A 26,809-nucleotide genomic window follows, 5' to 3' on the forward strand; every position below is an offset into this window, starting at 1 on the left:
ATTCTGCTCCGAGTCTTGTAAGGGGAATTTATGGCCCAATGGTACCGGTCGTACGCTGAATCCATGCAGGCAAGGTCCTAGCGGTTATTATGTCAAGCACCGCGTAGTTCACGACATCAATTCAAAGAACAAACCTGTGCCATATGACTTGCGCACAAATAACTCGGCACACGTGGAGCTAAAGGCCTTGGGTTAGTATAGAAGTGTGTCTTGCCCGATGACGCAATGAGTGACGTCCCACGACAACTTGAGCCATAGTACGACATGGCGACCATCGACTGCTGGACAGCAGTCCAAAGTGCAATAGGCTAGAGTCAAACGCGGCCAGCTCCCGGGTGGGCCACCATGCACATCACCAAGCTATGAGCATACGCCCTTTTTGACATCGAGTTTCCTCATGTCTGGATAAGATCCGGTTGCGTAAACGAAAACACTCGTTAAAGACGTCTAGATTACGTTCTCGTTGGTTCGCTGAAAGTCGACCAATACGCGTAGTATCTTGGCTCTTGTGAAGACATTCATGAGCTGTACGTATCGCAGGAGATACTGACAAGATTCAGGGAGCAATATCTGTCTTAGGCTCTGAACGCTTTCGCCATGCTCCCTAGCGGCCGCTGTTCAGCACACCATATCTTGGCCACTCAGACTTGCACTCAGGCTCGATTCGACATCAACGGAATGCAGTAATGGTCGGCCGCTGTATCCGCTCCCACTCAACGATCCAAGTAACAACGCTCCTCACCTGTTATGGTACCACATCAGTCGGGCTGCTGGCCTGCTTTTGGATCGGCCTCGGCTACGCCAACCAAAACCTACCAGCTATCAGATACTGACCACGGAAAACATGCCATCATATCCATTGCTGTATGGCGTATTGTCCTGCGTCGATAGAGGCGCTCTACAGAGAATATCTTGAAGCAAAGCGCCTAACTCATACTCAATCGTTGCAGATAAGCGAATGCGTTTTCATGTCACAGGTATCACGCGGCTCTGCATGTAGCTAGAGAAAGCTGCATGCTTACTCGTCCAGACGTGGTAGGCGCCACTCTTTCCGTGTTGTGGTCATGGTTATGCCGCCCGTCGGTGGATTTCATATTGTGTTTCCAGCCGCCTCCGAAGCGACCGGATACATACGGCCCAGTTGCACCAAGCATTCATCTCTGGCAGATTGTATCTCTTCGTTATGCGGATCCTTATCAAGTCATTGTTTCTCCGCGGGAGAGATGAACCGATCAGGAGTATCCAGCGCAAGCTTAAGATTACAGTGTCTTGACACGTCCGTCACTGTACGATAGTCGCCTTCGATACTATGAGATCTGGGTGCGTCAGAATGTAATGCTCTAGCAGGATGGAGCATCATGTCCGGATTCTCTACCGTTTAGGACAGGTTGGTCGCCTTAATGGCACCCCGCAATTGTTGCGCTTATCCTATGGCGTATCTCCTTGGTTCTGCCCCTCACGTACTACACTTCCGTTTGCAGAACACTGCGTAATAGCCCAGCGGTGCGGTTTGAGGAACTACTTGGCGTGTCGAACGGTGAACGATACGCGAAGGACTAGATTCACAAGTACCTTAGTGGACGGAATGACTGTGGAAAAAAAAGGTAAACGAACTAGCGCTGTCAAGTGCAGTCTCCAATGGAAAAGTAGGTTGGGCTGCAATGATCAGCAGTTCGAGACGCGGCAGTTTGGAGGACCATACCAGCATACCACAGGTGCGCTCGAAGCGCATGGCGGAGGTAGCGATCGTCGCGGAGATCTTCTGGAGGCAATGCACGCATAGAATTCTTGCATTTCGCAAGGCATGTACGAAGTCGAACTTGGTTAAACCAGACATCATTCTTAAGCGATGTTGGAAGTACCTAGGTAACCATAACGGTCGCGGTCTAATTCTGGTATACTCCAGTTCGCCATCATCGATGTACACCAATAGTGATGTGTTTTCTCAAGCGAGAACGAGGCAATCCGCTCCTATGATATCATGTACATGCTCGTCTATCGCAATCGTGTGTCATATTGCAGTGCCCACACGATTCGCAGCAGCACTGGATATTGATACATGGTTTGAGTAAGTGGTGACGCAATTCTACGATTGCTTGTAGTATACAACAGCGCCTGTGCGGTGGGGATAGGTTCGCGTTGACTGCCTTCGATTACAAAACATTTACCCCTTACGCTTGCTCATCATTGCCAATACAAAGATGTGCCTGAGAAATCCGGGGGACGAGCAAATACCTATGACGAAATCCTTATTCGATGAACTGGCGGTGGCTCATTGCTTGTTAGCAATGGCGTTGTGCAATCGTCCTAGTATCTACAGAGCCTGAAGAGCTGGGCCATGGAAGCCATGACACCAATCTTCAATGCCCAACATGACCAACTTGTCTACACGCCACTTCCCGAGACCATCTCGATTGTAAGAGGCTACGCCGGTGAGTCGTACGACAGACGCCGGGAAGGGAGGAACCTTTCCCCGTACACTCTTAGCACAAGTAGCGTACGAACGCTTTACGCTATAAAAAGAGAAAAGTACTATTACTTCTTCCTCTCTCTATCTTTCTTCTTCTGTATATAGGACAAATGCATACTCGTTAGCAGGCCTCTTTCCGCCCATAACATCGATACTCTTGGATATCGTGAAGATCAAATTGATCAAGGCAGGAGAAAGGTGTAGTACCATCAAAATTTGATTGTCAAGATGGCAAGACCATGGACCAACCTTGGTGCAACAAACAAGTCAAGGTTGCTGGCGCTACAGACACAAGCAGCCGTGCATATTCATACCCAATAGAGTACTACTTCGAAGCAGCGGCTCGCGCGGGACGCAAGTAATAGCTCAAGGTATAAACTAAACGACAGCAGGATAGCTATGCAGTCAAGTAGTATTGCATCGAACCCCATAAAAATTCGACCCGCATCATTACCGTGCCACGCACGCGCATGATCGACTCGTGCATGATGTAGCTGAATGGGCCCAACTCCACATGCATCTGACATACGCCGCCTGTAGCCATCTTACATACCTAGGTTCTCTTGAGCGATGATCTGGTTTACGGGCGCGCATGTAGCGCAAGAGCCGTTTCCGCAATCGTTACGGCCGGGAACGTTCAAGGATGGATCAAACGGCCAAAGCCACGGCCCGTGATCGGTGCCTGGATAAGCTCAAGATACGGGAGGGCTAGGTTTTGACATGGTATACGTGGTGATGAGGCTCCTACAAAGGTACATACTCGGTTCCTGATCGGTGAATTCGTGCGCCGGTTGTATGCGATGGCAAAGTGCCAAGTGCCTCACTGAGATACCATGTAGACTTTAAGATTCGGAAGTTTTAACCCGTTATGAGAGCAACAGGTCTAGAACTCGGATGTTGAGAAAGTCGCTTCTGGTAAGAGGCCACCTAACTTTTGAACGACGGATGCGCTGTCTGTCTTGGTAGGTCAGATGGTGGCACGCCCTCTGTAGGATGCGTTTCGCCTGTGGTAGCATTTCCCCACTCGTGGCAAGAAACGGCAAAGAAGGGGGGTTGTAAGGTTTTCGCGAAGGTTGAGTTTGATAACCAAGCGCGACGGTTGCGGTGAAAGCATGCCATATCTGCCGGATTGAATGTAAGCCGCCACAACCGCCAGCCAACGAAACACTTGCGATTTGAGTCATGCCACTGGTCTTCGGCATACCGACAGCGGCTTGTATCTGACTTCGGCAACGTGGTCCAGTGAGGTTGAAGAAAAGATCATCGGTGTACAGCTTTGCCATCGGCTCGTGCCGTATGGTGTTCAGCCGAATATTATCCCGCGTCGAGGCAAACCTCTAACTCGGGTTATTGCATACCATTGGTTCACAGTATTATGGTAAATCGTTTACCATTTGAGAAGCTCATTCGTTAGCGAGAAATGAGAGATTAAAATGTTTGCGGCACGTAGCAAAGCGCTTGCTTTTGATTGACGGATATTTGGACTCGAGCATTGTGTAAGCTTCCTACGGATCATGCTCTACAGCCTGACCATTGCCAGGAGCAATGAGCGGTGTGACGCCAGACGGGAAGAGAAACAAAATCTGAGAGCTGCAGTAACACTATGTGTGTAGAGGAAAATGGTTCGTCGGATACAAAAAAACATGAGCTTTCCTTAGCTCTGCCACGAACACCGTATCTATACACCCACAAGGACAGCTCGGGTTGAACTGAGTCTGCTGGTCTCTTGTACCTCTATAAAGCGCCAAACTCCGAAAGGGTAGAGAAACCAAAAAGCTTTTGCGTCTGCAAGCATGCGAAGGATCATTAAGGATCTGGAGTGATTGGCGCAGCACATGCGCTGATCTTCGGTGCAGGTGGACATTTCCTGTTCACACATGTGCTGACCTCAATTATGAAATACTAGCGCCTCGAAGGTCGGGTAGTAACGGGGTATATGTGGACGAACATGTTCAGCAGCTGCGCAATGGTGCATACCAAAGGCGAAGCGCTTTATGCTTTCTTTCCGTTGATGGCTTTCAGCTCGACGTCACTGTCATAGCGTCAGCATTCTTGTTGCAACCCATGCACAGATTTGGCGATAGCAAGATGAAATGAACAGCTAGTGAGCTGTGCGTCGTATAGAAGAACAACCCACGCTAGTAGCCCATGGAAGAGGCGTCGCAAGCGTGCTGCAGTATCTCCAATGACAAACGAGATAAAATTGAGCACTTACAAGATCAATTTGGCATTCGCGGGGATATGTCCAGGAAATCCACTGTTGTCCGCAGTCAGCATTTGCATTCCATCATCTTATCAGATCATCGAGGTTCCAGAATCAGGGGTTGCCATAGGCTGCAGACACCCGCGTCGTACAAGATTCGCGGTTGCGGCGGCATCAACGTCCAGAAGTGCGGGAAGTTCGGAGAAGAATGGCTCAAAGGGTCCTCGGAACGTCGTAAGCCGTGCTGGTCCTTAGCTCCGTGTGGCTTTCGTATCCGCAGTGGTGTGTACTTCGGCAGCATCCTGTCTTGCTGGTTCCCGTCCCAGTCACGGGCTGTATGAAATGTAAATCGGACTCACCGAGGACCATATGCATAATCACTGTATCGCACGTGTCGTTAGCACAGTGCATCCGCGTGAGAAGGCATGTCGATCAGACCATTACTTACGGTGTTATGATCAAAGTTGCCTTTTCTCCCAGCGTCATGGGTGACGCTTCTGCGGAGCCCAGAATGCCTTCGTCCCACCCTGTGCATAAGCGTCAGTCGACATGTAGATCTAGATTTGCAGAGTGCACATGCACCAGGTACGAAGCAGGATGATTCGGACAGCAAGAACATACCTTTGATAACTCGGCCTGCGCCGATGGGAGTAATCAGGTCACCCCGACCTACAGAAGTATCGAATCTGAGATACAGTCAATGAGACGTTCCATTTGGAGTCCAAAGCAATGAACTCTGCCGGCTTGCTTACTGTCCACCTTTGTGGTCTGGAGCATCATCGTCGAACAACCAACCTGGATCGTTCGTTAGATATTGATATCGGGTGAAACGCTAGTCTTACCAGTGTATTCCATAGAGACTTCATCGTGTTTCTTCGGGTAGTCTATACCGTTGCCCGGCTTGATAACGAGCTTCTCTACGCCCATACTGCAGGAGTCGATCATGGATAGCGTTCAGGATAGAGGATTCCTTCTTGGTTGGGGAGGGAAGTTGTGAAGCTCAAGGCGAACAATGTGCAGAATATGTAGAGTATACACTTCGCTTGGTGGTGATCAAAGAGCTAGGACGTTTGTTAGAAGTCGAGAATATGTAAAGATGGATGTGTAGGTCGGGAAGTGGGTGGATCCCAGGTTTTAATAGTGGTGCCGATATGTGAACCCAAGAACAGGAAGCTCCGTAGAGGCTCTGACTGGAGCTTAGACTTACATGGCTTTTGCTTCGACCAAAAGCATACCAGGGTTTTCCCGCGAAGCTGTGCAACAGATTGGCCTGCTCGGATGCGTCAAGCATACTTTTTAGCCCCTTCGCATATGCGCCTGTCCCACATCTTTGGCTCGAAGGCAATTGCGGGCTACGTATGGTACGACCCACAGCCGTCAGAACGTGTCCGTCTCTCGGGGAATCCTGCCCGAAGCTCAGGCCGTTTTGAATGTCAGAAGTAAGGTTGGTCTAGCCCTTCCAAACCGCTCTTCATCTGCAACATCCCAGCTGACACGCGATTGGGGCTCCACAAGTGACATGGTGGAAGGTTGTACCCGTACTAAACTTTCCCGCGACTACCGAGCGGCCTGCCAAGTTGGATACCTACCGACGTTTGTTTTGTGACAACGCGGGCTTAGTCGCATCCGAAGACGGCCTCACTCCTAGTTTGACACGGGCACAATGATGAAGAACCTTGTGCGAAATTACACCGATAGGGGTAGTAGATCGAAGTAGGGGTGGTGGTGTGCAAGAGACTATGGTTAAGCTCGCGAAGTGCGGTGACTGTCACTACGATCAAATGTGCGCACGGCGTTGGCGCTAGAACCTTAATCCCTTCCAAGAAGCCGGAAGGCGCAAATAAGCCGGCCATGGTCCCTATCTCATCAGCAGTGGCATGATGGAAGCAAAAAAGAAAAAGCGCCTCTGACGCTACAAACCTCGGCCTCGTCGAATAGGACACGACCGCTGCGCTACCTAGGTACACAGTCACAGAGACTATGTGTAAACTTTGATTCGGCAGCACATCAGGACCTGCATAATTGGCTGTTATCAAGCCTGAGTAGGGCGCAAAAGAATCTGATTGCAAAACTCCCCTCAAGCTCCGAGGACACAAGTGGCGGTCATACAGATTTGCGAATGGGGTATGGACAAGGGTGACGTACATGTGAGAGAACGCAGAACCGTTCTCAGAAAAGTAAATGTTTGTTCATCCGCGGTAGATGTACCCCCACGGTTTCAGAACTCTCATGGTCTTGTACAACTTGATCGTTCCTCTAATCCACTCTGCTGCTATAAATCACACTCTTAATGTGCGAACTGAAGACCCCTTCTTTGCTCATCAATGCCTCTAATCCATGTACAAGATGCGGACCCAAGAACCCTAGCTATATTTCTGCTTTCAAGTCTATTATGGTTTGCCAATCAGAGGCATAGCGGGATCACAGCCGATTGCCGTACGGTGCTGGACCCACCCGGAGAACAACCGTATTGCAGCGGTTCGTCAAGAGAGCCAAATGCGGGATTGCTGGTTATCGTGCTTCTCGCGGCAAACGAATAAATATTTTGGACCAGGGTAAGAGAGCGCAAGTAGTGTGGGGCTAAAGAGTGTGAATCCGATGGCCATTACACGTGGTCTTTTGACCGTGCTTCAACCATCCCCTTCTCAGTCCATCAGCTAACTTACGATGAAGACGATCGCGAGCCCTGTGCGTTGAGCCGGGAGCCCAACAGCGTGGTCTGGGAGCATTGCACGCTTCACATTGGCTAGTTTAAATGCGCTTGCAGCGGTAACTGAGTCGTGGAGAAGCTCCACGTATCTGGAGTGCAGCATCGTAATAGCAGAGCATGTAGCCCCAGTTGACTAGTGATATGGACTACACCAACTGCACATTACCATATCAGCGGACAATTTCGCTTCGAAATAAAATACCCGAAAGGCAATGCGCGCTGCATGTTCACTCGAACCAACCGTTGACAAAAGTTCCTTGATAGCGTGGCGCCGGCTTCGTGGCCCGAAACTTTCAACAAGGAGGGTTTCAGTGGCGCCTCCAACTACCGAAGGGCTACCCATGGCGAAGATGATATCACCCTAGGTTCGCCCAGAAGGGCGATTGCGCCAGGTCGGTTACAGCAATACTAGAGAAGCCCGCATTGGGGAAGCGGCTGTCTTTGCGCACACCGGCCCGGTCAGCATAATGTATCTGGTCTATCCCTGCCTTGCGTATGAAAGCCAATAGCCGCGCATAGTTTGTACCTATCTGGTCGATTCCATGACTGTCGTCAGACATGACGAAACCACCTCCCATGCGTAAGAACATCTATGACATACGTTAGTAAACTCGACGCCGAGCTCGGGCATATGGCGGTGTGACTGACTTGACATATGGGCAAGCACGGATACGGCTCGGCCAAACCTTTTCGCAACCCAGACGAGTTCAATTCGAGAAGAGCGCCATAAGAGGCTACGTATTCCAAGTTGCGCTTTATTCTGTCCCAAACGCCAGGCATGCCCTGGAAATCGGCGTCGTGATGGTCGCTAAGTAGGCGAATAAGATCAAAATGCCCGACCACTGGTGGCTGTAGCTCCTGAAGCATTTCGTACTGGGAGTCGAAGTAGTCCTCAAAGAGGCGCTCGTCGGTCCCACCTGCCTTGTCTCTAGCTTGTTCGTACATGGCGCGGTCGAAGTCGATTGGTATCGTGTGCGTGTGGTGGACAGAGCCCATGAAGAAATCGAAGGTGTACTTGTCGAGGATGCTGCGAATGATGTGCAGCGTAGATGGGCGGATGTACTCGGTTTCGAAGCCGATGAGTATCTGGATCTGGTCCGAGTACGCGTCTCGTAGTCGGTGGGCTTCGACGATAAAGTCATCGAATAGCTTCGCGAGACTCTGCTCGGTGTGAGATTCGGCTTCTTCAGGATAGAAGTCTTCCTGCGGCCTGGGTATATGCTCCGTCAAGGAGAAAGTATGGAAGCGTTTGGCTATTGCTGCCTGGACGACTTCCTCAAGCGTGTTCTGCGCATGTCCACAGAATTGGCCAGAATGGCTGTGGTGGGAGTAAGGCATCTTTCGACAGTCACTACTTGTTCAATTCCTCGCAGCGTGTAGCTGTCTGGTGTCAAAGCTAGCTAAAATGTGTAGCGGGGTACCTTCAAAGGACGACTCCTACTTCACCAGTAAAGCTGCTGGACCGTGAGCTAGGCGAGGACGAAAGATTGCTCTGTATGCGTCCAAGCACAATGGATGGACGTACTTGGAAAGATATCCGCAAGACTGTCAAGCGTGTCCCGCGTTCCTTCCAAAAGTTCTGGCCGGGATCGCGAGACGAGACGAATGATGTAATCCGTCAGCCTCGGAACGCCCAAAAAGGCATAGTCTACGACTTTCACTCTGCACCAGCCCCAAAGTACGCAACAGAGTCGCGTCGTCAACTTCAATAATCAAAGCCATCTACGCCAATCTCAACATGGCAAGTCCTCAACTACCCATGGCGCCCTCCGCATCTCCCATAATATACTTTGGTTACGGTTCAAATCTCTGGCTTCACCAAATGACGACACGCTGCCCGACGTCGACCTACCTAGGAGTCGCCCGCCTACCAAACTACCAGTGGATAATAAACGACCGCGGTTACGCGAACGTCGTCGAAGTGACCGATAGTAACAGCACATCCATGTCTCCTTACGACGACGTAGTCTTTGGTCTCGTCTATTCACTTGAAGCAGAAGATGAAAAGAGACTAGACAAGAACGAAGGCGTGCCCGTGGCTTACACAAAAGAGATGCTACAATGCGAGTTCTGGCCTTCTGACACAGAGCACAAAGTGGATACTAGCAAAGATCCGGAAAAGAAGGAGGACATGCTAGTTTACATCGATAGGAATCGTGTCCAGCCGGATAAGCCGCGAGAGGAGTATATCTACAGAATGAACCAAGGGATCACAGATGCTGTGAAGCTAGGTGTGCCAGAAGACTATGTGAGGGATGTCATGAGGAAGTATATTCCGGCTCAGGAAGATGACGATGGAAAAGAAGGGGAAAGGGAGAGGATGGCGGAGTTTGCTAGAGGGCAAGCGGCAGAATTCAGGGATGAGAGTGGTGTATTTCAATAAGATATCGGTATGGCAGTCACGGTGTGTTGGCATGTAGCGTCACAGAAGTGGAATGGCGGAAGAAAGAAGGAATTGACTGAGCTAATAAACTAGATGCCGTGCGAATGTGAAGCAAACCACCAAGAACGTCCGTAGACGACATTGTGACGTGACCAAAATTGAGCTAGTGTTTGTCTCCAATCTTTCCTTTTGCTTGGCCGCGTGCGTCAGAGGCGTTCTACAACTCCTCGCGAGCCCTGCGGTAGCTGGCCTATCAGTGCAATGCATTAGTCGGGTCCGGTGAAGACATGCTAGTAATCCGAAGACTGGTGTCTACGCACCTCCTGTTCGACCTGCAGCTGCTCGACGACGGGTGCCAGCTCGGACAGAATCTCGTATGCCTTCTTGTGGTACTCGAGCTGGGCGGCGATGAGTTCAGCGAGGTTGCGGAGAGGCTCGGGGGTGTCGAGGACCTATTGTTTGGTTAGCGTCTAGGTGCTAGTACATGGGGGTGCGGGCTGGAAGCTATAGTCGTACGTTCTTCATGACACCGACGGCCTCCTCAGTCTGGCCAACAAACTCGTCTTCGGCCTGCTCGATCTTGGCTCTCGCCTCTTCACTGATGTCGTCGTCCATGGCTGTCTTTGGAGCCTGACCGGGCAGAGTGAAAGCAGGACCCTTTGCGTTGGCCTTGGTCGCATCCAGGCTCAACCGCGAGTTCTCGACTGCCTTGCGAGCACGTGTAGCGAACTGGATGTTGGTGTTGAGCGTGGTGCTCCAGCCGGCCAGGAAGCGGCTCTGGATCTGGGCGTCCTGGGCTAGTCGGGCTTCGCCGACCTTCTCGCTGGCAATGGCATACTTCTCGAGGGCGGTAGCAAGGGGGTCCTCACTGGAGCTGGTCTGCTCCGAGGTGAGCATGTGCGACGAGTTGAGGGCGGCGCGGGCGATGGCATGGTTGAACGTCTTGGGCTGGGGCTTTGCTGAGGGCGGAGCAGTTAGGGCAGCCTGGGCTTCGGCGGGCGATGTGGCGCTGGAGAGCAGGTTGACCTTCTCGGAGACGGTGCGGCCGAGGTCGTTGAAGGATTCGCGGATGTTGGCTGGGTAGTCGTAGGCTTCGTTTGCGTATTGTGAGCTAGGCAGTCAGACCAAGTACCAGCACGTCGAGGGAGGTGTCGTACGTGACCTGCAGCATCGTCGTGTGCACCTTCTTCAGCGCATCGACCCGCTTCTCGAGCTCGATGTAGTCCGGGGGGAGTTGAGTCTGCAGAGCCCGTATCAGTACTGCCCAAGTGTGCTGCCAGGGTAGCCATACCTTGTCCTCGACATTGCCCACCTGCTCCTTGACATATTGCTGCGTCCGGGCAGCCCAAGGTGTAAAGGAAGCGCTGCAGAAGCCATGTCAGCATATCTCCACCTCGTGCCCAACCGTCGCGCAGCTCGCGGGTCGACATTGCGGGAAAAAGCATACGAGATGTTCTTTCCGAACGCTGAGATCTTTCCGAGGTTGTCCATGGCGAATAATAATGCGTGTTATGTCTCTCAGAGCCCTGTTCACGTCTTCTGGCTGGGCGGCGTCGTCGTCTTTGTTGTTGTTGCTGTTGTTGTCAACGTCGTCGTCGTGGTCGGGGTGCTCTTGCGACTTTCATGTGTCTCCGCTGCCCGCTCCTGTCAGGGCCGCCCACCATCCCTGCATACTAGCCTGCTTCGGGCGCCATCTCCAACGCTCCACTTGCGCCGCAACGGAACCAGCCACGCCTCAACTTCACCCAAACACTCTCTCACGGTACGCACAGCTTGCACAGCTATCATATGCACAGGGATTCTATTTCATCTTGTTGAATTTTTCTTTTGCATGTCGCTTGTGAGCCACAATGCGTTACGGTGACGGTGTGCTTATCTAGCAGTCCACATGATAACTTGGTCCCCTCCTCCATCACGACCAGACTTTCCCTCTGTATGCATAAGATCCGCCTTTGCTACTCCGTGCTTCTATCGATAGGATAGCGAACACCCGATCTCCATGGGACGTTGAAACTAACATGCGCCAGCAAACGTTACACCACATAGCTTTCCCTGACCATCGCTCCATTCTTCCTCTTTGGTGTTGACCTGCCTCGGCATCTGGACACAAACCTTCATGCTGTGCATTGCGGCAGTGGTACCAGTAGGCAAGCCAGGCCATATCTGTGGAACAACGTTGCACAGAACGCCTCTCGGAGGGCCACCTCGGCCATGGGCCGCGGCAAGACAGGGCTGATAGAGCGTTCTAGACGAGAAATACTCTCTACTGTCATGCGCGGAACCGTCGTCTGAGGAACGTGGGCGTATGCGCTGCCGACGTGGCATTGCGCATCATGGACACCAGTCCTGATGTCTTATGCAACTGTCTTAAATAACTTCAGTATTTCTTGCGCGCCACACATCTTACTGCACAACGTATTGTTGCTGTGACCCTGGCGGATAAGCCTCTGCGCTTGACGACTTGCGGTCGCTTCCGTACCCTGATGACTGCCAGTCCGGAGATCCGTATGTCGAACCCAAGCCCTCGGCACTCGTTACCGTCATATTATCAGATGGCGGTGAGTCCGAGATAGTCAGGGAGCTGAAAATTCCTCGCATCTCTCGTAGATCGTCCGAGACTTGGTCTTTAGGCGCTTGTGTGCGGTCCTTGATGAAATCTTTGATGGATCGGATTATCGGTGGACAGCTTTCGTCGTTAGGGAGCCACCAGTCTGATGGACCGAGACCCATGGATTCGAGCATGCGGTTTCGAAGAACATCAGAATAAATATACCTGATGCTCCTGTTAGTAGGGTTTCGGCAAGACTTTCTCGTTACTAGCCTGTGCCTAGAACAAAACACTCTAATCTCCCGTCATTACACGAACAAAAGATCTCACTTACCCTGCTGCTTCAATCTTCGCAAACGTCCGTCGAAGCCATTGCACAGTCTTCTGATCTTTCGGCAGGAACAAGGTCGCAATCGCGAAACTGACCTGTGCCTCCAGTAGTGCGCCTGGGGGAGCCTCCGGATACGCGCATATAGCCTCGAAGACCTGCACTGCCTTAAATGCTTCTTTTGTAACTTCAGGATCAAGAGGCACTTTCAGCGCCATGGAAGACGAAATGGCGAACATGAACTGGATGCCCCACAAATCCAGCTGCAGGTAGTTCGACGTCCACAGCGGACCACCCCATATGACATCCGGCTCGTAGGGATTAACGAAGTCTTCCGGGTCGGGTTCTCCTGGAATCTGATGGACCTTGTAACTAGGATCCGTCAACTTGTCGCCTAGGTTTCTTCGGAGTGCCTCCACCCTCTCCTTTAGTTTTGGCAGCTGTGTCATGAAATCCTGAGGATTGACGAGACCTTTGGCAGTCCTTGCAAACAGGTCGTTCGAATCTTTCGCTACCAGTCTTGAATGCGCAAAGCGCTCTTCGTACAGCATCTCAATGTCATCTGGCTTGTCGCGTACTTTCTCAACGTAGCATTCGTGTACCGCCTCGTACCACTCGCGACCAAGCACCGCTTCACCGCCGGACTGAAAGCCAACAAACAGGTCGAATCGGATGTACCAAAGAAGTACCTTGCAAAGGAAATCGGATTTGACGATAGTCTCCGGCGTGTATAGGCGGGTGAGCATCTCGAAAGCTGCTTTTTGATGGCCCATAAGGTTGACCCAGTCGCCGAGCATCTCCTGGAACCGGTGTCAGCATAGAGATATTGGTTTTCTGCAAGGGTCTATACCTCAATACTCGCAAGTTGCAGTATGGTCAAAAACGTTGCGAGCCCCTGCTTCTTGTTCTTCGTGATGGCTATCCTCAGTCGCGAAACAGATTCGTTGTAAAACTGGAGGAAGGTGGACATGCGACCATCAGGCTGCGCAAGCGTGTGGAAATACGCTGCGTAACCAGCTACAGCGTACTTCAAGGGCTCAAACTTGGTCGCCCAACTCAGGAAATCGCCTTTGAGGAAGCCATGCGTGTCGCGTTTGAGAGAGTAATGATGGACGCTCATGTGGTTCCGGAAGTAGTTCAAGTAAAACTGGAGGTCTCGCGCCATAGCCGAAGCGCCCTTGGTGGTTTGCGCACTGCCTTTCCGAGACATGGATGGGCGTACCGTAGGCGGTATCGAGGATGCTTCAGTGGATGGAGACGTACTTTGATCGAGGAAAGAGCCTGGTGTGTGTGAAGAATCGCGAGCATCTTGACTCTTCGACATGTCATCGTCGTCATCGTCATACTCAACGTAATCGTCCTCTTCATCTTCATCCATGATCGCAGGAAGGCGCTCCTTGTCCTCTCCTTCATGGGCTTCGGGTGAGGATTGATCCCCCGCGGATGTAGACTTGCCTGACTTTGATCCACTGCGTGTCGATTTCTGACTGGACTGTGAATCTGGGTAGATACACTCGCGACTCCCCTTGCGACATCCTAGCAAAACACGTCAGACTAAGCAGTTCTTGAGTGTGTGAGAGCAAGCGCGGATACTCACGTTCGCACACGGGATGGTTTTCGTCGCACTGTTACCTATCAGTCAAGCCTCTATCCCACAAGGTAGAGCGCATACCTTGACTCTTCTTTGCCTGCATGTGAAACAGCCACTCCGTGTTCTGCGATGCTTCACCTGTTCGCCAGGCGCTGGCCTTCTTCGTGCGCGCCCATTAGCACCATGCGCTGAGCCCATTGGCCCAGATATGTCCTCATACTGATCAACGTAGTTTGGTTGACCAATGTTCTCGTATTGTACAAAGGGTCCAGGAACACCAGGTTGAAACGGGTTGTCTGGCAAGGTGGGTGCATACGAGCCATGTGAGATTATAGTTGGTGGGGCATGCTGAATGTTGGAATTGGGGATCGCATTCGGATCAAGGTTGTAGTACTGAGGCGGAATGTTATGCCCAGGAGGAGGATAGTATCCAGACATGCCTAGGAGGGTTGGAGAGGATAGAAAACTGATGGAGTGTAGGTTGTTTGTATTGGTAGATGTTGGTGAGCCGTGGACGGTAAAGCTTGCCGTAAAAGGATCAACGTCATCCAGTTGCAAGGGTCCGAGGTCGATCGCCGTGTCCACGGGTGTGACAATGGCTCGGGCGCCAGGTACGGGATTTTGGAGGGATATACTTGTAGAAGCACGCTTGCAGGATCGAAGCCGTGATTTAGTTCAATGCACGCTGGTTTGGGCGCGCGGGTGTTGGCCCCAGCTAGCACCAAGACCAAGCAGCCTGGAATAAGTATGCGATAGACCTGCGTCTCGTCCACAAAGGAGCAAGTCCGTCTCCTGCACCACAATTGCTGATGACGGAAGCATGTGCAGTACCAGTCTGAGACTGAAACTGGGCAACGTTGAGGAAGAGAGAGTACAGCAGCCGCAGGCAGAGGTCGTGTGAGAGAGTCAGCCCGTGACAGGAGGCTTGTGTCTAGTTCGGACAAAGAAGCAATGTCCAATGCCAGGAATGGATAGTCTCAATTTTTATCAAACGTCTGCATCTAAGGCCGGGGTGCAGTGAAGGGGAAAAAGCAAGCCGCACGCCGCTGAGTTGTCTCCCAGGCCGCTGTGCTATGGCCGTGCACCTAAACGCTTCCGCCTTCCGCGCAGCCATGGATTAGCTCCGTGCAAGACGCCCTCTGCGATCCCAGGTTTGATCGCTCCTGATCACCGTGCGAACTGGTCCACTCGCCAGCATCCACATGGAATGAATTCTGGGGAGAATAGAAGGGTCTGTCCGGAACAGTCGCTCCAAAATGCCGTATAGGTCCATATTTTGACACATCCCCGCCGTTGATCCCGCCTGTCAACTACTCTTAGGCGTGCTGCCACGGCGACTATAAACTTCAGTCAGCTACGGCTTGAGGCAGGTCGTGGATCGCCTTTGCAGCAGACGGACCCAGCCTAATAGGAGGCAAGCACAAAATTGGGACATGATGTGCATCGGCCCCGATTTCACCAAGGTGGTGAGGCATGTGGGGCGTTTAGAGAAGCCATGGGGCTAGGTCAATCGTCAGCGAATGGGGCGTGATGTGAAGCTGCTCTGGAAGCGGCTGTCAGAGTTAGTGCACACACTCGTACGCGCTACACACGAATGCCCTTACTCGAGACTACCTGAGGGTGTCGTTGAGTATAGGGCAGGGCCGGTATATCCATGGACTTTTCCGCGAACTCCACTCTCCTGAAGTGGGGAGTGCCCCGATGCAATGCAGTGCAATTGCCCGGTGGCAGCCTTTAGACTTTCAAGCCTCATCAAAGTGCCTGTTAGGAAGAATATCAAATTGATATTTCATCTCACAAACGCGGCTAGTGAGGACGGCCACAAATTAGCCAGCCATACAACGCCACCGGCTCCTTCGTACTGAGTCAACGAAGGCCGTTGACGGGAGAATAAAGCCTGCTTCGAGAAGATGGCGACCCTGCCTGCTAACCATTATCAGCAGCATCGAGCTCAGCCCCGGGTCCCTGTCCCGTGACAATGGTAGCTCTTGGATGCCTGCGTCTCCCAGGGCACGGAGGCGCCACGGCTGTCTGCACGTTGGGCGATGCTGCTGGCATGCCGCGGGAAGATTGGCGCGCAAATGCAGAGCTAGGTGGCCTGATGAGGATCGCCTCATCTGCCTTTTATCGCCCAGCACCACTAGGCGGCAACGGCACTTGGGAGAAGTGGCATGGAGACCCGTATCCTCTACTGCCAGACTGGTTCCCTTTGGAGGCACTATGAGGTAACTGTCTCTGTTTCGTGCCATGCAGGAGTGGCCAACAGGAACCGTCTGTCTGGCCTGTGCGCAGCGACTGCAGACTCGACCAAGGCGGGGCAGGACTTGATATCGTCATGGGCCCTGACAGTCAGTGAGACCTTACAGAGGTTGATGTCGTGTTCTGCCCTATACCAGCATGGTAGATGGCGGCTGCTGTAATGGCGAATCCGGCTGCAGCTGACTGGTGGACCTTGAGCGAGCGAAAGAGCGGGACGCGACCGTGCAGTTGCTGTGCGTCATGCGAGCGGCGGGCCTTTTGGGTGGATCTCTCGATGATTAACACCACATCTCATTTGCCTCGCAGCTGGAGAGGCCCATATGCTGACGGGCCTAGATACGCTGTGCGACGTCTGGCGGAACCTTGGAAAGTCCATTGTCGCAAACATTGCCGCAGCTCCAAAGCCACCCCAGGCATGCCAATCGCAGACTGCGTGTGCCGGTGGCTTGCGTCTTGCATGCCGCGAATGACGGGCTGGATGTAACGGCAGAAGGTGAGGTAGTGTGTGGGGTGGCCGTCGAGCTTTTTTGCCGTCGTTGAAGGAAGAGCAGGCTTAGATTGGACGACTCGTCACATAAGGGCGCGAGTTGAAGATGCACTATTCCGCGGCAGAGGACCCACGTGTAGCTGACAGGGTTATGCCCACTTCCAAAAAGACGACCCAGAGAATCGGCATGGAACAAGAAGAGCAGGAGGCCGACTTTCAAACGCTCCGTGACCTCTCTCCACCAGAGTGTCTCGTGAATTTTACGCTTTCTGGCACGTCGCCGACAACATCTCCAATGGGTCTTCTCTGTCTGTCTGGGAAGGAACGACTACTGCTGCTGACATTGAGTAAGCCCAGAATAAAACTGGAGTCTACTGCCAGATGCATCATGTGCAACTGCAGTCTATCCCTGCAAGATCCTCCAGTGTCATGTTCCTCGCATCAACGTCATTTCTACCTGCCTCCCATAAACACTACCGATCGTCTCCGCATGTATCTATCATGCGGATCAGCTGTCGAGTCGTCGCAAGTGAAACGTCAAGATTCAGGCTACTTGGACTGGGCACAATCCTGTACGGCACGTAGTCATGGAGTTTCCAAGGCAAGGCTGTGAGACATTTTGAGCTTTCATAGTTCCTTCCGTATTGACCGAGAGACGTTGTTCCTGCCTGAAACGGCAACCTCATCTCCGAGCTGTTCGGTGGACCATTGATCCTGGGCACGCAGCTGCTCGGGGTTTGGCCATCGGTGCCTGCTTTCTGGGTCGCCAACCTGTAGCCATTCGCAGATGGCGACCAGATAACCTGCTTGTAGCCACTTGGAAAACAATCTAGACACGACACCACGCAACGGTCCGCCCTTGGTGTTGACCGCTAGACCGCTGCCGGGATGACCTAGAGGTGTACCCCGACACAATGCGACTGCACATCCCGGGTCCGATAGTCGATAGTGGTCTTGAATCATCAAACACCATCTTGGATGATCCTTACGTCTGCACAACAATCCTTTATGACCAATGTTTTTTTCTGTTTACCTATGGGTCCATGTGCATTTGTTTACTATATACGAGCTGCAGCAACTGGGCGACTTGTTCAGATATCCTGACATGAGGAACATGAATCCCAAATGTCGTAACAGATAGCACCCGTTGTAAGATGGAGGTCCGCCTGATGTGTATACATCCATAGTCCACGATATGCAGGGTCTCCAACTCTGCCGCAGCCACGCATGCCACGCAATAACGAAACCAGGCACACGTCCGTCTGGATATCCAGTACGATCAGCAACGACTCTCCCCGTCCCGAAAGCAGGCGCACGCCATTTCGGTTTCTGTACCCTCCCTTCTTCAACTCAGTCTCCACGCAGCCTATATCAAGCTATATCAAGCTAAGCTGTTCACTCATCACAACTCCTTCGACGCTCCGCGGAAGCAGCGACAAGGAGATCATCACCCGTCTACGCCCTATCCAGACATAGCTGGACGCTATTTATCGTGGGTTTGGCGGCTGCCTGTGAAAAGGCGTACGCCATCATCAAAAGGTGTGTGCACTGATATACATCTGCGTTGACCTCCTTCTGGCCAGTTCGCCCACATCGTATGATTACTACGGTTGTGGCGGCCGCCCGCCCCGGCTATCATTACTCCTGCTACACGGTTCGGGTCAGCACCACACGTTCCAGAACGAAACACTCGTCCTGTGCTTCTTCGCCGTTTACCGTAAACGTTCCGCCGTATACACCCATCCGTACGGCCGCGAGGCCAGACGGTTCGGACATTTCGGACTACTAGGACCGAATATTGGCCGGCACGACGCGTTCCGTAACGTTTGGGCGACTCTTCGCACCCAGGGCGGTTGGTTGGCATCTATATCACCTCAACTAATCCACCAAGGTACGTGTGCATGACACGAGGCAGGCTTATGTGAATGATTATGCATCCATATATGCATTCGTTGTAAACGCAAGTCGGAGAAGTGATGTGCCGAAACAAGATCCTTTGTCATTATTGCTGCCTGCCCGGCTGTCTTGAGCACAAGCGTAGCAGTTCGTCATGTCTGCCCGGTGTAGCTTCGAAGACTAGATCACTCCCCCATCTCGTTCTACCGCATATACAGTGAGAGATTCGTAGCAAGTCGTTGAGATGCTGCCCGCCAGAAAAACAGTCGAAATTCCATCCCTTTTCCCCTGAGATGCCGTGATGCCAAATATGCCAAGATCCAAGTAATACATTGCGGACGCCATGAACGCTCCAGTTTGCAGGAAATAGAGAAAACAGCCTGACCCGATAGTCCTTCGTATCCAATAGTTCGGGTAGAGTAGCCAATCATGTAAGAAAGGGGTATATGTGAAGAAATGAGCGAAGCCCTCATGGTGAAGAGCCGAACATCACCTGCTGCAAGTGAGAATTGATCAAGCGGCTGCTTGCGGCACCGAAGGCGTAGCAGCATCTGAGGTGGCATCGGTTTCCTTGACCGTTTCATGCACGCCCTCTCCTCTACAGAGTGGACAAGAGTTGCGTCCAGTTGTCAGCCACTAAAGTAAGTTAGCATGCGCAATGCTACGAATCAAGCTAGCAACTCACCTGATCAATACAGATTTTGTGGAACATGTGTTCGCACTTGACTAGCTTCCGCGCCTCCTCGTCCACTTCGAAATCACACAGGCAGACGAGACAGCGCGCACCGGCAACAAGGTTGATTGTCTCTTGACCCTCAACAGCTTCAGCTACAAGAGCACCGGCATCACCACGTATCCTGAAAAGGCCTGGAGCCGAAGCTACATCCTCCTCACTCGCGACGGGTGGTTTGGCGGGTCCGAGTATAGATGAGAGTAACATCATATCTTCGTAAGTGGGCGAGTCGGTGAACAGGCTGGGAGTGGTAAGAATTGGGTGGTTTTCAGGATAGCTCCCACCTAGCACATAGATGATCCAGCTCCGTGAACCCTCCCCAGGATTGTTGTCTGGCTCCACGACGCCTCTTCTGCGAGGTGCACCTGAGCCGTATCTTGTGAAGTCCGACTCGCTCAAGCGCCGTGGCCGAGCGTTCCGGGTATGTGTTTGTGGTTCTTCCGCGGTGGGCTCGAGAGTCGAACCAGCAGCCCTGCGGACGAAGCTGTTCCGCCGCGAGGGTGCTGAGGATTGTGTGGTCGGTGAAGAGGGCGAGGTAGAAGTTGCAGGGGTCGTTGCGCCTGACGGACCAGCTGAGAAGTTCAGCGTCGTAGCTGGCGTAGAGGGTGGGGGGAGGGGCCCTGGAGGCGAGTCGGTGACGGATGACCATGGACGAGAGCGCTCTTGTGTCGTCCCACGGTGGTGTCTTTGGCTGTCGTAATTCGAAGGAAAGTTGAAGCCGCCCATCGAGGCTCGTCTTCTGTGGCTGAAGCGGGTCCCGTTCTGCGGTGGCTGTAGAATGTTCGCATTGGTATCGCCTGGTGACGTGGGAGGTGTGGGGAAGCTTGAGAGGGCGTCGAGGAAGGGCGGTATGCTGGCATCCTCTTGTCCCGTACCGCTTCCGGGCTGTATAGATCTGATGCCCACAATGATTATCGGCACCATCCTGCCTTCGCCATCTTCCTCTCCTTCTGTTCCACCGTTCCCTGATGAACTGCCGCCGCGCCCAGTAGTGTCGTTCCTTGCGTTGTCGGTACTGGTGCCAAACCTGAACATTCTGAAGAAATTGAGGGGCGCCTGTGCGGCTCCGGGATTGTCGCCACCTTGGCCATCCTCGTTGCCTCTTAGCGCCGATGCTATGCTGCCGTTCTGCAGTGACTGTAGGAACGTGTCGAATGTACCGTCTCGGGTTGCTGCTTGGTTGTCGTCGCCAACCAACGAGGCTGCTGTGGCAGCTGCAGCCAGCGATAACAGCCTTGACAGCACATCGGCCTGGTCCTCGCCTTGCCTCAGCTGCTGCACATTGTCCATGTTCTCTCCATCCTGCCAGAGCGATCGTCTCCTCCGCGGGTGTCCTATCATGTTGCGTAGTCGGCGCTGCGAGGGAATGATGCTGAGGGCGCGTCCATCCCGTCGCAATGGGCTCAAGGGAACCAGCGGTCGCTGTCTATGTCCGTCTGGCCGCTCGGCTTGTGAGTTGGTCCGCAGCAGCTGGTCAAAGTCTAGTCCTAGTTCTGGGACCTGCACGCGTGGAAGGAAGGGCCCTCGGTCGCTCGCCGTATGCCTCAGAGCAGCGCGGCTTGGCACGGTGTTGTTGGGCGTACTCGGTGCCGCGAAGCCGCTCGTGGGCTCGGTGTTGCGGGCAGGCAGCGGCGGTCGTCTCGACAGCAGGCCCGTCATGGAACTGAGCGACGAGCGCGCCCGGTGCAGCCGCGACCGCGAGCGACTGGGGACCGGGGCATCTTCGGGCGCTGACGAGCCAGCATCGTGGCGCCCAAAGTGAGAGGAGAGGCGGTTGGAGATTCTTGTGGTACTGGGGCGGGATCGCGAGGGCGTGTCCGGGGCTCTATGCAGCAACTCTGGCACCGTGTCGTCGTTAGGCTGGGACGAGGCCAGTAACCCAGGCGCCCATGACAGCGGCCGCGATCGCCGCCGTGTTTGCGCATCCGCAGCGCCCGTCGAGTTTGCCTGGCCCATGTTGTGAGGCCGTCCGGCGAGGAAGGCGCGCCTCGAGAATAGAAACGGTCGGAGAGGGTGTCGTCGGGTCGATGTGTCTTCGGTCAGAGCGACGAGGTCCAGCGGCGGCAGAGCGGTGATGTATGGCGCAGCCGAGCCTTCCCAATCAGTCACGGCGCTAACGGCATGGGGCTACCGTTGTCGATTGCTCTTGCCTCAAGTCTATTACTGAAACTGCTCGCCGCACCTTTATTCTACAGACTCCAATTTCCCATTCCCTTCGCGCAGTGTGTGCGTGGCCGCTACCGCTGCATAGCCTCACCGCTGCATCCCGGGCCTACTAAGCAGGGGCCGTTGCAGCTCAGACAGCCGCATGAGCGTGCAGTCCTGCGTCATCACCAACCATGCAGCACTTCACCACGCAGTTGCGTGATGAGCAGAACAGGACACGCTCGCTGCGCGCGAGTCATTATCGCAAGTCGAGAAGAAATAAAGAGAAAAGGAAACAAGACGAATCGCTTTTCGACCTACAAGGAGAGGACGAAACGCAGCCAGACGCCACAGTCCAATCGTACACCTCGTCTACCGCGCCTGGCATAGCTCAGCTGCGTGTCGCAGGCCTATTGCCCAGCCAAGAGAACGAGGTCCCTCCAGCACCCTTCCCCCATGCGCCTGCGAGCGTGTCCAAACCACATCATGTCCCTGCTAAAGTCCAAGAGGAAATGGCCAGGCCGCCTTCACGCCTCTACGCCGTCAACGCCACCTCTAAAAGCGGTGTCGTTCAAGGCCAACCAGAGGCGCAGAAGAGGGCGCACCTTGACTCTTTGTCCACGCTGATGCATTGCTGTCTGCTCAAGGGAGATTACGAGCGTGCGGGGAGAGCGTGGGGCATGATCTTGCGGACGCAGGTAGCTGGTGGGCGCCCGGTAGATCCGCGTAACCACGGACGTTGGGGCATTGGTGCTGAAATAGCCCTGCGTCGTGGATCACAAACGCTGAATGAGCACAGATTCTCTGAACAGGGCTTTGAGCTTGCTCGTGAATATTACAATCGTCTGATCATACAACACCCGAATCGGAAACTGCAGCCTCATGCTGTCGATGAGAGAACCTTCTACCCGCCCATGTTCTCACTGTGGATTTACGAGGTTTGCGAAAAGAGCAAGCGCGCAAGAACGGAGTTGCGTGATGACATCGCGAATCAAACACGCTCTTCTCGAAGTGTGTCGGTCGACAGTAACCTCAGTAAGAGGTCAGACGGTCTCTCTGCGAAAGAAGAGGCGATCCAAATGGAAGAACTTACCCAAGCCCTGGAGATTGCAGAACGCCTCGATCAGGTCATCATGTCACCACCCTTTGACAGACAGCCAAGTCTTCTAGAACTCCGCGGCAATGTCGCCTTGTGGATAAGTGATCTCACCATGGGAAAGATGGGCTCAGATGAGGACTGGGATATGGATCTACCTAGATACTCAAGTTCAGTCTCAGACCAGCTGAAGCGACTTGGAAGGGCTCATCAGGAGCTACTAGCAGCACAAGCGTTCTTCGAGCGAGCTGCAACCAATGGTGGTGAAGCTGCAACCCTGTCCAGTATCAACGCAAAACGCAGAAATCTAGTGAAGATCATGGAGCAGTTGCACGCTGCTGGGTAAGGCCGGTAATCAGCTTCACCGACTACGTTGTTTGAAGACTTTCGCCAACTGGACACTACACCAAGCCTTTGGTGGCTGAACAAATTTTGCTTTTTTGCCATATACCCATTCACGACTTAGAAGCCTCTACAATACATGAAAAGATACCAAATGATATCATGTAGTAGGTGAAAACTTTTCTACCTATTTTCTTAGTCTACTCCGGCTCTTTTGTAGAAACTGTTACACATGCGTCAAGGACTCGACAAATGAGAGAATTTAGTCAAACCCTCTGGACGCCAAACCCTTCTGGAATCCTACGTATGCAGGCACAAGTTGTGGCGTAAGAGGCGGCAGGGAAAAAGAACGATAAGCAATGTTTGCTATGTACCAACCACATCTGTTTTCGTCTGGCAAGTTCCGGGTGTAGAAAAACAAACACAGCCGATCTCTTGTACCAGAACGATCAATTGTCACGCAGTAGGTAATTAAGCATGATGTGTCATACTGAAGTGTACAAAGAAGTTTATCTATTTTGAGTCGGTGCGACGGAGATGAAGAAGTTGAATGTGTGTTATATTTCATTTTCTACATTTGATGCTATGCACATTGATTGAGAAGAGAAAAGAAGTTCAAAAATAACCAGAATCACAATAACACCAAATGATGCCCATGAAGATACAAAGTCGATTTACACCCTTCACACCGCTGATACACCGCCTATCCAGGGGATGGACCTACGGTTCAACTTTGGGACAATAAGGAGCTTACCGAAGCCATCAGCACTGAGGCAAGTTACAGACCTTGCGCACGTTCTGAGGCGCGAAGGTCTGGGGTCCACCAGTGCAGACGCGCTTGTCGCCCTCGTTGTGACACTCAAGCGAGTCGACTTTGATCGCATTGCCGGATAGCCACTGGTTGCTGTTGTACTGTTAGTTGTTGCTTGTGAGGTGACAATATTAGTAGACTTACCCTGAGCAGGTCCAGGAATGGGTGATCTGGTAGTAGGCTTCATCTTGAGGTCCACGAAGGTCGAATAGAAGACGACGGTTAGCGACCTGACACTCGTTGCTGTTGGGTACAGAGGTTCCAGAGCCACTGCAGTGAGCGCCGGCCTGGACTGGGTCGTCGATGGTGCTGCCGGTGGGGAAGACAGACTTGAACGTAAAATCAACGCTTCCAGAGGTCGGAGAAGTGACTAGCTTGTAGTCTGAGATGGTGTAGGAGGTGGGAACGCAGCCTTCCTCGCCACGGCCGTTCATAGTAGTAGGAGCGGCCACGGCAGCAGCGGCGAACACTACCGGGAGTATATTCGAGAAGTACATCTTGATTTTGTGATGTTGGTTGTAGACAAAAGTGGAACTTCGTGTCGATGAGGCTAGGAAGTGTGGTGACTGTTGGTCGCACTGGAAAGATAATATCAGGTTAAGTTGGGAAGTTGGAAATTACTTGATTGAGATGATGAGAAGGTAGAATCAGGAATAGGTTCTAGAAATATATGCTCGAAACAAGCGCGTAAGCACACAGTCAAGAGTCACTGTCCGCGTACTGTTGGAGGGGTCAGCGGAGGCAAACGGGTAAGTGGGCAATAGAAACTTGCTCAATCAGACGCACGAAGAGCAGGTGAAAAGTAGTGAGCGAACTGTGGCTGTACAAAGCTAACATGACCAGTCCGTGAGGTCAATCAAGGTGGCCTTGCGGCTGATGGCGCGATTGGACAGGCCTTGGTATAAGCTGAGCCCAGGTGTTGGGTTGTACAACCAATACGTGAGCGATATATCAAGGGACTGGTATTGAAGACAAAGCGGCTATTACAGAGCTTGTATCAAATGTCTCTGTTGGGAATACACAACACCTCATCCTATAGCGAATCCTTTGTGTAGTAAAGTTGGACTCGAGTTAGCCTTGACACCCTGGGTCCCGAGTACCCCTTGAGCTCTTAGCCTCTCTGAACGTTCTCGTGGTTGGAAGTATAGTTATGTTTGAACGTCCAATCGGGCGCGTGAGCGTCGTGAACATGCAGACAAAGGCGACGGCGGCAGACAGATGGTGAGAGCTAATGAGGTACGCCCAAGACATCTGCGAACGTGACATTATCATCAGACATATTACGGGGCGATAAACCTTTCTGTTGCAGATGCTTGATGCGAATCTTTTCTAAATCATGATAGGAAGCATCCTTCCTCAATGTAAAGAATCTTGAGCAGTGAATAGTGATGGTAGGTGTTTAGGCAGGCGCAATAGTGCGTCATTGGCTGGGAAGCGAAAGACCAGCATGACACTCCCGCGGGGAGCATCGTCATTTCACATGAGCAAGTTGACTGCACTCCAACACAATGGACATCACGCCAATATTTAACCAGGTGCTCGCGAAGCACGATGCGCGTCCGATTGAGCCTCCCGTGTTTCGCGTCGAAGCCCTCGACGGCTTTGTAAAAGAGGCATACCGCATTGTAGGCCACGTTGCGCGCGTGAACCTGAAGGTGAAAGCTAACAGCCACAGCGAGGTCACATTGCAAAGCTTCACACAGACTTGAAGTCGATACGACAGAGCTATCTCTCGACGGCACATGCCCCCCGCCGGAAGCAGTACGCGCGAGCAGGCGCAGCATCGGCCTCTGCAGACAAAGATGCCAAATACCTTAGCGACACGCAGCGCAACGAGATCGACGCCCAGGCCAAACTATCGATACATCAGCTGAAGGATGCGATTGAGAAGCTAGGGGCTGCTGAACAGGTGAGGCAGGAGACCCAGACGCAGGTCGCTCTGAAGAAGCGCGCAAAGCAGGGCCTCGGTGCGCTTGGACGATGGGCAGCAGGCGGGGCAATCACAGCGAAGAGCGTCGAGGAGGAGATTGAAGAGGCCAAGGCGAACACGATCAGGGAACACCGAAAGGGCATATTGTGGACGTTGGATTTTCAGTTGGAGCAGTGCGTCCTGTTCCAGACGGACATGATGGAAATCAGACACATGCGGGAGGTGGAGAAGAGCAAGAGCGTGTTGTACAAGACGAGGGCTACAGGGCCAGCCAGCAGCGATTATAGTGGCATGGACGAGAGCCACAATGCTGGGAACAAGGCTGGGGACTATCGGGCCAAGTCGACTTATAACCCGGATGAGTCGAGCGCGGTGATTGAGAATCAGCTGGACCCAGAGCAGCTCCAGCTGTTTGCGCAGGAGAACCAGGACATGCTCAAGCAGTACGAGGACCAGCTCGACAAAGTCCGGTATGTGCTACGACACCCTCGTCTTGAACAGCTACTGACACCGGCAGTGCAACCGAAAAGTCGCTCATGGAGATCTCGGAGCTGCACTCGACGCTCGCGTCCAACCTCAGCATGCAGGAGACGCACATCAACCAGCTCATTGAAGACTCGTTCAATACAACGGAGAACGTTGGGAGTGGAAACAAGGAGCTCAAGCGCGCGACGGAGCGGGGCAGTACGGCGCAGAAGCTGTTCTGGGCTACAAGCATCTTCTGCACGACGCTTGTTGTGTGGGACTTGTTCATATGAGAGTGGAACAAGGTGCGGTGGTGTTCTTGGTAGATACCCAACATGTGAATATATCGCGCTACGTCCGTCAGTATCCGGGGCGCTCTGAGTGGACCAAGTTTCCAGAAGCAGCAATGGCA

The 26,809-nt window shown here is 52.8% G+C and overlaps 10 protein-coding genes across 10 annotated transcripts; 3 read left to right on the forward strand and 7 right to left on the reverse strand.

The window, feature by feature from the left end:
• Window positions 1-3,166: 3,166 nt before the first annotated feature.
• Window positions 3,167-3,732, reverse strand: CC77DRAFT_629014 (hypothetical protein). Its single transcript, XM_018532524.1, has one exon. The coding sequence runs from the start codon at window positions 3,670-3,672 to the stop codon at window positions 3,337-3,339; it is 336 nt and encodes a 111-aa protein (XP_018389262.1). The 5' UTR covers window positions 3,673-3,732; the 3' UTR covers window positions 3,167-3,336.
• A 492-nt stretch (window positions 3,733-4,224) lies between these two features.
• Window positions 4,225-6,026, reverse strand: CC77DRAFT_629069 (peptidyl-prolyl cis-trans isomerase). The gene is made up of 8 exons (XM_018532526.1): window positions 5,881-6,026; window positions 5,516-5,734; window positions 5,426-5,468; window positions 5,295-5,359; window positions 5,122-5,200; window positions 5,033-5,053; window positions 4,686-4,727; window positions 4,225-4,502 (listed from the first exon to the last, which is right to left on the reverse strand). The coding sequence occupies exons 2-8, from the start codon at window positions 5,616-5,618 to the stop codon at window positions 4,463-4,465; spliced, it is 393 nt and encodes a 130-aa protein (XP_018389263.1). The 5' UTR covers window positions 5,619-5,734; window positions 5,881-6,026; the 3' UTR covers window positions 4,225-4,462.
• A 1,332-nt stretch (window positions 6,027-7,358) lies between these two features.
• On the reverse strand, window positions 7,359-8,931 carry CC77DRAFT_1017479 (histidinol phosphate phosphatase H; the record flags this gene model as incomplete). Its single annotated transcript, XM_018524411.1, has 3 exons — window positions 8,805-8,931; window positions 8,032-8,721; window positions 7,359-7,973 (listed from the first exon to the last, which is right to left on the reverse strand). Coding segments are annotated over exons 2-3 (919 nt in total), but the record flags the coding sequence as incomplete, so codon positions are not given.
• Window positions 8,932-8,953: 22 nt separating this feature from the next.
• CC77DRAFT_1017480 (hypothetical protein) lies at window positions 8,954-9,903 on the forward strand. The gene has a single exon (XM_018524412.1). It carries the CDS (start codon window positions 9,122-9,124, stop codon window positions 9,764-9,766), a length of 645 nt encoding a protein of 214 aa, XP_018389265.1. The 5' UTR covers window positions 8,954-9,121; the 3' UTR covers window positions 9,767-9,903.
• Window positions 9,820-11,337, reverse strand: CC77DRAFT_1017481 (hypothetical protein). Its single transcript, XM_018524413.1, has 6 exons — window positions 11,214-11,337; window positions 11,058-11,130; window positions 10,924-11,006; window positions 10,283-10,877; window positions 10,087-10,218; window positions 9,820-10,016 (listed from the first exon to the last, which is right to left on the reverse strand). The coding sequence occupies exons 1-6, from the start codon at window positions 11,255-11,257 to the stop codon at window positions 9,984-9,986; spliced, it is 960 nt and encodes a 319-aa protein (XP_018389266.1). The 5' UTR covers window positions 11,258-11,337; the 3' UTR covers window positions 9,820-9,983.
• Window positions 11,338-12,048: 711 nt separating this feature from the next.
• On the reverse strand, window positions 12,049-14,917 carry CC77DRAFT_629450 (hypothetical protein). Its single transcript, XM_018532528.1, has 5 exons — window positions 14,315-14,917; window positions 14,240-14,267; window positions 13,493-14,178; window positions 12,649-13,442; window positions 12,049-12,539 (listed from the first exon to the last, which is right to left on the reverse strand). The coding sequence occupies exons 1-5, from the start codon at window positions 14,669-14,671 to the stop codon at window positions 12,170-12,172; spliced, it is 2,235 nt and encodes a 744-aa protein (XP_018389267.1). The 5' UTR covers window positions 14,672-14,917; the 3' UTR covers window positions 12,049-12,169.
• A 4,471-nt stretch (window positions 14,918-19,388) lies between these two features.
• Window positions 19,389-21,564, reverse strand: CC77DRAFT_1006064 (hypothetical protein; the record flags this gene model as incomplete). Its single annotated transcript, XM_018523387.1, has 2 exons — window positions 19,389-19,511; window positions 19,561-21,564. 2 exons carry the CDS (start codon window positions 21,562-21,564, stop codon window positions 19,389-19,391), a joined length of 2,127 nt encoding a protein of 708 aa, XP_018389268.1.
• A 230-nt stretch (window positions 21,565-21,794) lies between these two features.
• On the forward strand, window positions 21,795-23,654 carry CC77DRAFT_1017484 (hypothetical protein). The gene has a single exon (XM_018524414.1). The coding sequence runs from the start codon at window positions 21,948-21,950 to the stop codon at window positions 23,193-23,195; it is 1,248 nt and encodes a 415-aa protein (XP_018389269.1). The 5' UTR covers window positions 21,795-21,947; the 3' UTR covers window positions 23,196-23,654.
• A 75-nt stretch (window positions 23,655-23,729) lies between these two features.
• Window positions 23,730-24,876, reverse strand: CC77DRAFT_1092024 (hypersensitive response inducing protein 1). The gene is made up of 2 exons (XM_018529614.1): window positions 24,147-24,876; window positions 23,730-24,095 (listed from the first exon to the last, which is right to left on the reverse strand). Exons 1-2 carry the CDS (start codon window positions 24,497-24,499, stop codon window positions 23,954-23,956), a joined length of 495 nt encoding a protein of 164 aa, XP_018389270.1. The 5' UTR covers window positions 24,500-24,876; the 3' UTR covers window positions 23,730-23,953.
• Window positions 24,877-25,510: 634 nt separating this feature from the next.
• Window positions 25,511-26,690, forward strand: CC77DRAFT_1058348 (snare protein syntaxin-like protein 18/UFE1; the record flags this gene model as incomplete). Its single annotated transcript, XM_018528123.1, has 3 exons — window positions 25,511-25,627; window positions 25,678-26,402; window positions 26,450-26,690. The coding sequence occupies 3 exons, from the start codon at window positions 25,511-25,513 to the stop codon at window positions 26,688-26,690; spliced, it is 1,083 nt and encodes a 360-aa protein (XP_018389271.1).
• Between the last annotated feature and the right edge of the window lie 119 nt (window positions 26,691-26,809).

The sequence above is a fragment of the Alternaria alternata genome, assembly GCF_001642055.1.
Source record: "Alternaria alternata strain SRC1lrK2f unplaced genomic scaffold CC77scaffold_4, whole genome shotgun sequence".
NCBI lineage: Eukaryota > Fungi > Ascomycota > Dothideomycetes > Pleosporales > Pleosporaceae > Alternaria > Alternaria alternata.

Excerpts from the sequence above, each read along its gene's own strand:
- CC77DRAFT_629069 (XM_018532526.1), bottom strand. The coding sequence starts at position 5,618 with ATGATCGACTCCTGCAGTATGGGCGTAGAGAAGCTCGTTATCAAGCCG. Across the intron at positions 5,054-5,121 it reads GCAACTTTGATCATAACACC|TGATTATGCATATGGTCCTC; the intron begins GTAAGTAATGGT and ends CGTGCGATACAG. Across the intron at positions 4,503-4,685 it reads GCGAATGCCAAATTGATCTT|TGACGTCGAGCTGAAAGCCA; the intron begins GTAAGTGCTCAA and ends ACGCTATGACAG.
- CC77DRAFT_1017484 (XM_018524414.1), top strand. The coding sequence starts at position 21,948 with ATGCAGCACTTCACCACGCAGTTGCGTGATGAGCAGAACAGGACACGC.
- CC77DRAFT_1017481 (XM_018524413.1), bottom strand. The coding sequence starts at position 11,257 with ATGGACAACCTCGGAAAGATCTCAGCGTTCGGAAAGAACATCTC. Across the intron at positions 10,878-10,923 it reads ACGACGATGCTGCAGGTCAC|CTCACAATACGCAAACGAAG; the intron begins GTACGACACCTC and ends CTGACTGCCTAG. Across the intron at positions 10,219-10,282 it reads CCGTCGGTGTCATGAAGAAC|GTCCTCGACACCCCCGAGCC; the intron begins GTACGACTATAG and ends ACCAAACAATAG.
- CC77DRAFT_1017480 (XM_018524412.1), top strand. The coding sequence starts at position 9,122 with ATGGCAAGTCCTCAACTACCCATGGCGCCCTCCGCATCTCCCATAATA.
- CC77DRAFT_629014 (XM_018532524.1), bottom strand. The coding sequence starts at position 3,672 with ATGCCGAAGACCAGTGGCATGACTCAAATCGCAAGTGTTTCGTTGGCT.
- CC77DRAFT_629450 (XM_018532528.1), bottom strand. The coding sequence starts at position 14,671 with ATGTCTGGATACTATCCTCCTCCTGGGCATAACATTCCGCCTCAGTAC. Across the intron at positions 13,443-13,492 it reads TGCAACTTGCGAGTATTGAG|GAGATGCTCGGCGACTGGGT; the intron begins GTATAGACCCTT and ends CACCGGTTCCAG. Across the intron at positions 12,540-12,648 it reads GCGAAGATTGAAGCAGCAGG|GTATATTTATTCTGATGTTC; the intron begins GTAAGTGAGATC and ends CAGGAGCATCAG.
- CC77DRAFT_1092024 (XM_018529614.1), bottom strand. The coding sequence starts at position 24,499 with ATGTACTTCTCGAATATACTCCCGGTAGTGTTCGCCGCTGCTGCCGTG. Across the intron at positions 24,096-24,146 it reads CATTCCTGGACCTGCTCAGG|CAACCAGTGGCTATCCGGCA; the intron begins GTAAGTCTACTA and ends ACAGTACAACAG.